Raw genomic sequence first — 12,042 nt, forward strand, 5'->3', positions numbered from 1 at the left:
AACTTAATTTAATTAATAAAATATAATAAGCGATAACTCATTTGATGTAGTTATTGACTCATAGCTGTAGTAAAAGTCAAAGAACTTTTTGATTTTCTTGATAATACGAAAAGTGTTCTACCATTAGAATTTGTAAATTTTATCTAATTTTGTTATGACAGTTTCAAATACTCATTCTAGTAACCAAATCCATTGTTTAATTCATTTTTTCCCTTCTTGGAAGCTATCAAAAAAACTTCTGAAATTATACTCGTACCAGATGCTTTACTACTATTCAAAAAAATAGTTAAATTTACACAAAAGAGATGGAAAATTTTGTTAAGTACAAATAACATGTAATACATACGTTACAGCTACATTTTCAGTGTTTTGTTATTTAGATAGAGAGCATGGCTTTGAGCCAAATACACATACTAAAAAAATATATATAATATGTGCCAAACAAACATGAGTTCCTTTTTGCTAAATTTACAGAACAAAGTGGTATTTCTTAGCTTTCATTTCGCACTGTTTGCTCGTAGTATACATTGTTGTTTTAAAGTCATGGATCTTTTTCAAGATCTGTTACTTCAAATAAAATTTGCCGATGGTTCGTCAATTTCAGAAATCGTCGTAAGTAATAATACTGAGTGGTTATATGTCTATGTGCTTACTATTCACTTCACACGGATTAGGTTATGTTTTCCAAACGCTTTATTTGATTTCTTTGAATATTTTTAGGAGAGTGATATATTGGAATCTCCGGGAGTCTATTACCGAAGCTCTCTCGGCGATAAAGTATCCGATTATGAAGACATATGGGGTCCAGATCATGTTAGCGGAAGATCCAATCCTCCATCTTCCACGTGTTCGACATTTAAACCTATTCACAGCCGTCAAGACCGTGACGCTTTAGGTAGTGGAATATTGATAAGTAAAAGACCCGATCTCTTGCCGGATACACTTCGTAAGTCTCATCAATGATTTTACTTAAACTTTAAACATAAACAGCACAAAGTGATGATTATTTTCATTGTATCGTTTCAGCAAAAGTGACTTCCCTCAATGGAAACGTTCTCAGTCCTAGTTCGCCCACTGCAGATATCGATTCCGACAAAGACCTTAAACATAAAAAGCATCAATACATTGATAATAAATCGTCGGAAAAGATCAATATGATCATTGCAACTACGAACAGTAGGGGAGAAACTGTAGCTAAACGACCTGACAAACTAAACCTGCTCAGAAACGTAAACGAACAGATGACGCTAGAAAATAACGAAAGACTAAAAGTGAAAGATTCGCCCGCTCTCAACAGAATTACAGACGAAGAAATCGAAAGAGAAAATCATAAAAAAAATATGATTCACGATGAATGTTCATTGCTCACTAGTGATTTTTGTAATAATACAGATGAAGAACAGGCCGACAAACAAGGCAGTCCATTTTACGCCGATCCTGTGGACGCCATTAAAGAAGTGCTTACATTTTTCACTTATAAATGTATTTCTTCCGATGAGAATGCTTACTATGTCCTGTTTTAATTTCAGGCTGTGGCTCCTCTAGTACAACGAAGACGCATCAACCGAGTTCCAGGTGTTTCAGTAGCTCAACGATATTCGGAGCCTCCTGGACACTCTCATCCGTACTATCCACTGCGCGATATGCACAGCATAGAAGAATTATCTCGTAAGACATATTATTAAGTTATATTTTTATGTATGAAATAAAAGGCATTGCTTTATGAGACCACTTTTATAATAGCATCGTCGCCAAACACTTCTAATTCCGTGGACAATTTGGCTGTGCTGAAATCTGGTCGACTACGAGGAAAAGCCGTACAACCCCCAAGAATCAAACAAACACCAGCTAAACAAGATCAAACTTGGACTGTAGATTCCAGTTGGGAGTTTATAAGTATGAACCTGTGTGCATCGTATTACTTTTAGTAGTCGGCTAAATATAAGGACGAATTTTACAATTCGAGATTGTGATAAACTAGGCTAAAAATTTTTTACGAATAAAACCCAAAAGTATCCCAACTTGAATGAAAATCTGTATAATGCTCAATTTATGATTTATTTCAGGTAAGCAAGTTGAAAATGGATCATGCGGTGAGAGTCGTTTGAAAAGTGATACAACAACACCTGTCAATAATTCTGGTGGTGCTTTTCCATCACTCGCCGAACAGCAATCAAAACTTGAAGCATCGACATCTCTACCGAATGATACTTTAACCATTCATCAAATTTTAGCTCAAAAGTAAAACACCCTTCCTTTACTCTACATATGAGCCGTTGTATTTGAAAGTAGTGGGAGTCCAATTTTCAGTTCCAAAAACACTTTCTCTTTGACTTAATTCACAAATTGTTATCTCTTATTTTAATTCGATATGTCCAAAATCTCGTAAAAGCACAATAAACGTATTACAGAGCACCAGTAATTTTTTAAATATTGTTAAACGCTTGACATTATATTTAATGCGAGATATTTATCGAAGAAAAGTGGAATTATGCCACTTTCAATTATAACGGCTCATGTGTGCCATTTACTTATATATGTATGTATGGCTTTTTTGCATGTTGTATTCATATGTATTTTTAGATTCCCAGAATTGAACTTGTCTCCATATCCAACGCTATTAAGAACTGAAGGCCCCGTAAATTCCACTATCGATCCTCTCGATGAATCTAAAGGTTGCCGAACATCATGTTACGACAATGTAGAAGCAAGACTAGGAATCAGTTCACAAGTATTGAATCATTTCATCGTTTCAACCATAGGAAGTTTAACTTATTTATATTATTAATGTCTTCTATGCATTTTGCAGGAAAGTGATGACGGTACAGTTTTCAGCGAACCATGGGACAGCTCAAATTGGGACAGTCTATTGCCCAGTGATGAACCTCTATCTTTACAATCGTGTCAAACCTACGACGCTGTTAGTATTTCATTTATTTTTTGAATGTTCTGTAATTTCTGTATTGAAATGATTTAAATTGTTGAATATCTATAACAGGAGGATGATGATAGTTCAACCGCCCGAGAACAGTCAATGACACCACCGCCAGGTGAACCTCCATTACGGCTGGCTACTATATCGAGAGCTAAAAGCTTTCGAGATCGACTTGATCCCTTACTAGGTGAGATATTTTATCAGAATAATAATTTTCAATCATAAATATGTACATATATCCCTTGATGAAGATTTATTTGATTTTCTGGCTAATTTTGAATGTTATACTTTGTTATCTATCATATTGTAACGTAAAAACTGGGTGATCGCTGGCTTACCATCACTAATCGCCTGATTTTGCGTTCGTGCCAAAAAGGCGTCGACGTATGAACAAGCTGTATACAACAGCCAATACGGTATCGCGACCCATCGACCAATGAGAGTACACGCTGTATATAAATTTCTGGCGGTTTTGTTTCGTGCTTCATTCGGAGCTGGCTGATCGACGATTCAAGAACAATAAGGGCAAAAACACACTTAGTAGTGTGGGACGTCATGTGTCCTTGACTTCCCGCTGTGACTGTAGACAGTGGGTGTTCCCCAAACCGAATTCGAGTTTTTTTTTTTTTAAAGAAATTTATTCATTTTAAACACACATATTACAAATATATAAATAAATCCGCCAAACTATAACAAATAGTGTGTGGCGGAGTGTACTTGCACGTGCAGAATGCATATGTTTGGGAACTCATATACAACTGACAAGTTTCTCCCACATTTCTTCAAATATGGGATTCACTGTTATCGATCACTGTCAAGCAAGGATAAATACAACGATAAAATATCACCGAAAACACTCCAGGGGGTGATTTTTGGGACCATTTGAGCCCATGTATATGGGCTAGGGGTGCTGTGTTTTTCTCGCATGCTTAAAGTATCTAAAAAAAAACACGTCCCACTCAGTTTGTTTTCGCCCTAAACGATATCTACCACTTACATACTGTGTCTTTCACTCCGATCTCGGAAACCCCTCTACACGTCCCCACAATAGTATCAAAATTTACAAAAATCACATGCATTACATAAACGCAATTTCCAAATTATAAATTTAGGTAAATAGTATTTTATTTTATAGATTCGTATTCTACCATCATGCACTTTACATATTTTGTCTTAAAAAACAAGCGTTTCACTTTTTGTTACGCTTCCATTTCATATAATGAAAACTTACACTATTGTAACTAAACAAGTCACACTTCAAAATTTTGTATTATAGATAGGAATTATTCTAGTTTAATTATCATTTTTGCTATACATACTTATATAATACTATATATATTTTAATATTACTCTTATAATATTTACATTTGCATAATAGATGGCCTTTAAAGAGTATTTGCCGTTCTCAGAATCGATTTTAATCGTCTACTTCTATTTACATGCATACATGTAATGACATAATTGTATTGTTTATGATTATTTAATACCTCTCGTTGTATTGAGCATTCTCAATACATTTTCAAAGTTCTTTATTGGATTTGAATTATGTATCCTTGATGTTTCACTGCATTTCTTTATTAAAAATAAAAATAGTGCAATTCGATGCATTTTAACAATCTACATATGTATGTATGTATTTTGAGACCTTCCATCAAATTGAATTGAAATAATACGCATAAATACCTCACCTAACAACAGGTCAACGCTTATCTAACAATCCTTTTGGTGTCGCACAATCTACGATGACATATTTTCGATACTTTCATTTTCACCAGTTTGGTACAATTAGGAAGTTCGATTACAAATCAATTTGCATCCAGTAAAAAAGCTGTATATGTGCATAACTATGAATGAACAAACGCAATAATAAATTAAATTTAGAATAATAATAATGCACTTTTAAAATTGTAGAGCAAAGTCCCGCAGACGATAAATACCTATCTGGTTTAGTTTGATTTTATATAAAATTTATAACTGGATTGTACCAGTATAATGTGCGATGTAGACAAACAATTAATTCCCAGCACACTTCTTAGAGCGTCATCTGTCATGTTTTGAATTATCATCACACTGTCAACAATGCAGCTCCAAAATCATAATGAAATATTTGAAGTACTGTCCGTAGGAGGAAAAATAAGTCGCAAATTTCAACTTGTTATTTCAAAACAAATCAATCGTTTCTTTAAATCATATCGATAATTGAACTCTACTTAATCTACACAAATCGTTCATCTTGATTTGCACACATAATTAACCTTTATATCAATTTAAATCAATCCGATTAATATTATAAGTTTTATTTTGAGATACACCAATTGCTCAACTACTATACATATTATGTTTACATTTTATATTAGCTCAATTATATATGTACTACAACTTTTCATTGTTCAAATATGATATCATAATGATGTAATCCTAATGTTATTACAACCTAAATGTATTTTAAAAAGCTTGTCAAATCATTGACATGCATTCTATTCAACTTAATATTATATTAATTTCAAACGGAGACAGCCATGACCCAAGTCAGGTTTTCGCGCTGATGATGATACTTACATATGCTAATATTTCGATCATACATAATCATGTCGTTAAATAAATTTATTATGATTTCAAATACTAGTTTATTACAGATAACCATTTTTATTAATACTTAACGTTTGAACTGCCGTTTACTGCATTGCCTTTGATTTTCAATTGAAAACTTACCGCCTTATTTACTTAATCGTTGCTGCTGAGCCTGAATGTGATATTTTCCACCTACGTGTAGATTATCGGAGATTATTTTAACCTATCTGTCTGGTAGCCTGCGCTCATCCTTATTTTCATAATTGAATGTGATGTATGAGTGGAATTTTGATCTTCTCTCTTCCATTTGTGGCTCACAGGGATGTTTTGTATTTACAGCTGGTTTCTTATTTATTGGCACTGCCTGTAGGTGCAAGACATTCCATACTTTGTATTTTATTACTTGAAATTTTTATTTTATCTGCTACTATTATAATACATACATTGGTTTTTTTTATGTTTGTGTATACGTTTATATTTTTATTTTTCTCATCTCTGTGTATTTTTTCGACTATTGTGGTGCATTAGGGGTTTCTGTAATGCCACAACAGTCCAAACATAAATAAATTTACATCTATTATACAAGGAAACGTGTAATATTGTTTATTGATTATTATTAAATTCATTCAATAATAGTATTTGCACACTAAAGATCGATCGCGAGGACTGTTAAAATGTTGTGAATTAATTTTAAATAGTTACGTTTGTAAATTGTGTTCTAAATGATAAATTCGGTACACATGTTCTTTGTTTCCACTATATAAATTGTATATGTACATTGCGATAAAAGACATTCAAATTTCCTGTGCAGATAAATTGCATTACGTATTGGATAAGCAAATATAATTCATGGCCGATTTGGTTCACGAACCACATATACATATTTGATATGTAATTATTTTTTAACATTTAAAAAAAACTTTGGAAATATAAACAAACGTGATAATATATGTATTTATTGGATCTGAAAAGATATTATTTTACAAAATGTACGCCGCATTTACTTTTACTCATCTTGACCTGTTTGACAGTCGCGTCAATTGATTGATTTGTATATAATATTACGACTTGACATTGGCATACATATATGACTGTATTCAAAATCTGTAGATTTAAATAAATAGATGATAACTAGAGCTATAAAACATATGAATGCAATATTGCCTACATATATATTTATACGTATATATCAAGTGTTCCAAAAAGTTAAATTATATCATTGAAAGGTCTAAAAAATAATTACCATCGTCTTCGATATGTTGAAAATCTCAGATTTGCCTCAAATAGGTCATAAAAACTGGATAGACAGATTCAGATGGCCTCAAATTAAAAGATGATGAAACTTCAATTCCAGTTGCGCCAGCTATGACTTTTATATGATTGTTGATAATATCAATGTACATAGGTGCAATTTTGCAACCCTTTAATAACATAACAACAATGAAAAATTATACTTGAAACTTTCTATAATAATATAATAGATGTTGTGTTTTTTTATGTATCTAATTTCACTTTTAATGTTCGTCTCCAAATTGTACTTGAATATTGTCAAACTATCGACAGCTATCAATTACTTTATTTACATATATACGAAGTATTAATAGATAAAGTATCGTGATCGTGAGAAAATTCGACCTTGTGATTCTTTTTATTATCGTCTAATATGACACACAACGTCATCAAATTTATATCAATGTCCAAAACAATGTCTAATAAATATCACATATAAATATTATTCACAATCCAAATATTTTTAACTTCAAATTTGAAAGTTGATGCAATCACAAATTACAATTGCGTTTTTCGATAAATAGTTTTATCAATTTGTATTTGTTGTTAAATATTTTATCTGATGAAACAGCGTTAGACGTTCATCAGACATTGGGTGACAATTTCATCTAAATAATACACAAATGCATGGAACAATAGGTGATTAATTCGACTTGTGCAATGTCTTATTTGAATAAATTAACAGTGCATTAATTTGAGAAACAATATTTGTACTTAATTCATAATAGGGCTGTGTCAAATCAACTTCATTTGTTTTTTTAAACATTTCAAAGAATTATTTGGTATAAAATTAGAATTTGAAGATAAAACTAAATTTAATCAAAATATAATATTTATTAAAAATTATTATAAAATTTTGAATTTGTAGATTTATTTTCGACATACATACATATGTACATAGGTCCATTTTTCGACAATGACACTGCTTTTGAATATCATATCCAATCAGAATACATAACTATTGGGCGTGTCCCATAGCTTGCTCAGTATTTTCTTTTTTAAACTATTGTATATGAAATTTCAAATCAATTTATCTTAATAACACTGAGCAACAAAAAAAAATACCAGAGCGGAGACTAGCCAATCTTTACTAAGTTTGACCCACTGAATTCGAATATGATATTGATTTTTGTTGGTGGGCGATCGTTTACGAGATATGAGCCCTCACGTGCTTATACTTGTCTCCCTTTTGGCGCATGCAAAATACATGGCGCATGCACAGTTTCTCTTAGTAAGTCGGTACCGATGCGTCGTAGGGAAAAAAACCCAACTTCCCCGGTAGTTAAACCCCCCGCACCCCTCAGTTAGTGAAGACAAGATCTCCGACCAAAATAACACGTCTGGGCCCATCTAGTGTATTATACATCAATGTATGTATGTCAATAAGTATGTACATTTGTACACAGACGAGAACAGAAAAAATAGTCACATAATAATCCGCAGGAATCACAGTTATTAAAATATATTGATTAGATGCAATTACAGAAATTACATTTTGATTTAAATGAAAAAATATATACAAACATAACAGTTTTATTAAAATTATATTTCCGAGTTTTTAGCTTGTAATCAAAATTTTGTTTGATTATAAATTCAGCTTCTACGTTTTTTAATAATAATCTGTTTCTCTCCTTACTACAGGCTGCACTCGTTAAATTAAATATTCTTTCTCAAATTATATTGGAATGTGGAATTGAGAGTACATGGGCTGGAATTTTATACAAATTATTGCAAGTCTTCCTATAGAATTATAGAATATTAATTAATTTCGGATTCACTCGGATTCAGCTGATTCGATCACTTTCAGCCAACGTTGACAATTTCAAATTTTATTCATAAAAGGTACGCTAGGCTGTCTACAAAAATTAAGCGAGCCTCTTTAACTAAATGTGTAAATTTTTGTACATATAAAAAAAGTCGGGATTTTCAGAGGCATGCATGACTCGGGATTTGTCTTTTGAACTCGGGACAGTCCCGCTCAAATAGGGCCGTCTGACAATATGACCCTGTCTGTTACCCAAATGTGCCGCTAGGCGCATTTACAAAATTTTGCCAAAAGCAAAAGATTTGAAACCGCATGCAAACAATTTAGAAAGGCCTTCTTGTATTTTTTGTTAAGAAAATGAAATTGCTAAACTAACAAATTTCTAACGTCCTTTTTTTCCATCAAAGTCATTGATTTTACCAATTCGGCGCCCTATAATCGAGTATTCAAACGATGAAAATTAGAAAACATGTAATATTTATAGTTGATCATTGTTTCGAGATCGATGAACTGCGTATTCAAGGTGTTCGGCCTTTTATTTAATATGCGCATCAAAACCCCGCTTTTCTTCTTTATCTAAATAGTCGGTTCGATTCGTTTGTCTGACAATTCAATATCACTGTGATGACATGTGCTAGTCTCGAACTTTTGACCCGATCAACGTGATGCAACAATTTCAATTTCCATACTGATTTAATACTACAACGACTTTTATCCCTGAACTTAATTTGGCACAAGACTTACATATACTCCAACTTTTGACTTAAAATTTAAATTTGTTGGCACGATTTTTTCTGCAAGGTTTTTCATATGAAATAAGACTTCTAAACTATCAAAATTGATCTATTTTCCCCACAATCGATTTTACTTTCTATAATGATTTGTTGGGTATTTATTTTATGTAAATGTTTTGTACAAGTGCCAAAGTATCATAAAAAATTTGTACTAAATGTTTTCGCTCTTTATCCCAATGCTAACTTAATTGTTTTTACTATAAATAAAATATTTTTATAAATGTGCAGACCCTACTATACGCTTCCACTAGAATTATCAAAGGCGCGTGTCTCATTTCCGAAAACTACATTTATCATCTTTTGTCCCACTCGCACACATTGCGAATTATACCCGTTTTAATGTAAGAGTATATCGCATGGTTTTGATTTGACACAGTTTATGATATGTACTGGGGTGATATATATACGTCCCAATTGAAGGAGTGCTAACTTCAGCTTTGATCTTGATATCAGTATAAGAAAAATAAGTCTATAAATAGTCATCAGGAGTAGCGTAGCTACTATGACGCGGGGATATGCGGTGCATGCGAGCCCTTTGGGTCGGGAGGCCCTTCGGGAGAATCCCCAAATATTAATACATATGAGCCGTTATATATGAAAGTGGCAGAAGTCCAATTTTCAGTTCCAGAAACACTTTCTCCTTGACTTAATTCACAAGTTGTTATCACTTATTTTAATTCGATATGTCCAGAATCTCGGACAAGCAGAATAAACGTATTACAGGCCACCAGTATTTTTAAATATTGTTAAACGCAAAACATTATATTTAATGTTTTGCGAAATATTTCTCGAAATGAAGAAAAGTGGACTTAAACCACTTTCAAATATATCGGCTTATATATCAAAAAAATATAAAAGAAAATCAATTAACACTAACTGAAAATTGTCAAAAGTATGTATAAAAAATTCTGACCTGGCGAACTTGCAATATTAACATGAAGAAGTTCAGAAAATGTATTTAAAATGGTAAACGGATTATTTGCGCAAATTGCGATTGCGCGCATGACAATCGTTACGAATACGCAATATCTGGCACTCGAGTTCTCGTTAGTACTAAATTTGATGGAGTTTTTGGGTGCCAGATGTTCCGTGATCGAGATGTGCGAATCACCGAAACTTTTAAATGTGTTAATTTCAATTAATAAACATGTAGGCTAAGAAGGAAATTTGAAGGCAAGTTTATTAATTTCATTGAAAAAAACAAAGCATGCGTACCAAATTTTTCTAGTTACATCACTGGTCATCAGTCACACTACTGTTGTGCATACTGTACTTATCGTGGAGTGGGTATAGTTTATAGTTCACTACCATTATCCGATATTTCCGTATATAAATATGTCGGACATTGCTTGACTAATCAGTCGTTCTCTATCTGCCGGACCATTTTGTCTTCCGTGACGCGTTGGGGTTTCAAGTCGCAAGCCGCATGTCGGCTCCCAAACCAATATTTTAGCAGTTGCTCGTGTTCTTGTTGAATGAGAAACTTCCGATTCAAGACATTCATCCACGCGGGCAAGAACCGCAAAGCAATTAGTCACGATGTGGTCCAGAAAGTCGTGCAACAAAAACCTCGCGAACCCCCCACGTGAAATGAAAACCTTCTGTGCCCACGAATCCGTGGAAAGCTTACTCAAAACCCACGAGAAGCTGTCGAAGCAAGCCGACCTGCTGGAAAGATTGATAGACCCTCTACTCAACCAACCAGCAAGGTTCGTCTCCAGAACGGAGCGCTTGCTGGGCGAAGACTACGTAATCGTAGACGACCAGCGCGAAACACCCGACAATTATAAAAAAGCAACATGTGTAGACGTGCCGAGACGCATGACAAAGTCCTCGCCGTTGCAGCTAGCATTTCCCAAGATAGAAATGGGTATAAAATGCCCCAAAAAGTCACGTTTAGAATTCCAGCACTTTTCCACCGACAGTTCTATTGGATACCGATCGTTGCGAAGTTACTTCGGACTTACGGAAGCCGAGGACATCATCATCAGGTTCAATATAGTCGAACATCACGAGACGGAATTCCATCCCAGATTCACAAGAAGCGTAAGCTTGCTAGGCAGAAGACTTCATAAACCCAAGCCCATCTCACACGGAGTGGAGGCTAAAGAAGTGATACCCGGGTCTTTCATCACGTTCATGGAATGCGTCTGCGATCGCATTAAATGGATGTTCGAATCAGCCAAATATAATTTTACTGGTACTATTACCAAAATGCTCACTGCTAGTTCGGGTGAATTTTGAAGTGTATGCTTACATATTGTCCTCGGATTGTTTCAGCTCCGCCGAGACTTCAAGCTCTTCGTGGTGCAAGAAGAAACGGCCATGCCGGAGGAGCTAACACTCCTGGTGAAGGCGTCCGAGCTTATGCCTTACTTCTAGCCAGCGATAAGACGACGACGTTTGCCCAAAATGTTGATAATTTCATCGCTTGTACCACTGAATCCAAAGAAACGTGTCCTCACGTATGTACATATATCACAATTATCATAGTTTTTACTGATGTTTTTTTTAACTTTAAAATAAGTATTAAATACTCTACTAAATTTAATATTTACATATTTCTTTATAGATTGTAATGAGGAATATGAGACAATTCATGTCTGGCATGAAAAATTATCTTGTAAAGCACGGAGAAAGAGAATTTGAAAAGGAAGTTGAAAAAGAACGATTGAAGGTACATTAAT

The 12,042-nt window shown here is 33.7% G+C and overlaps 1 protein-coding gene across 1 annotated transcript in view; it reads left to right on the forward strand.

Annotated features, from left to right (window-relative positions):
* The window catches only part of spri (Src homology 2 domain-containing protein sprint), a 120,498-nt gene that overhangs the window by 104,944 nt on the left and 3,512 nt on the right, over positions 1 to 12,042 (forward strand). Inside the window, exons 10-19 of the mRNA XM_077446544.1 lie at positions 721 to 946; positions 1,027 to 1,457; positions 1,530 to 1,668; positions 1,744 to 1,896; positions 2,067 to 2,241; positions 2,584 to 2,731; positions 2,810 to 2,920; positions 2,999 to 3,122; positions 11,636 to 11,820; positions 11,928 to 12,032. Coding sequence (XP_077302670.1) covers positions 721 to 946; positions 1,027 to 1,457; positions 1,530 to 1,668; positions 1,744 to 1,896; positions 2,067 to 2,241; positions 2,584 to 2,731; positions 2,810 to 2,920; positions 2,999 to 3,122; positions 11,636 to 11,820; positions 11,928 to 12,032 — 1,797 coding nt within the window. The remainder of the gene's footprint in view (positions 1 to 720; positions 947 to 1,026; positions 1,458 to 1,529; positions 1,669 to 1,743; positions 1,897 to 2,066; positions 2,242 to 2,583; positions 2,732 to 2,809; positions 2,921 to 2,998; positions 3,123 to 11,635; positions 11,821 to 11,927; positions 12,033 to 12,042) is intronic.

Source organism: Arctopsyche grandis, chromosome 3 (genome assembly GCF_051622035.1).
Source record: "Arctopsyche grandis isolate Sample6627 chromosome 3, ASM5162203v2, whole genome shotgun sequence".
Lineage (NCBI taxonomy): Eukaryota > Metazoa > Arthropoda > Insecta > Trichoptera > Hydropsychidae > Arctopsyche > Arctopsyche grandis.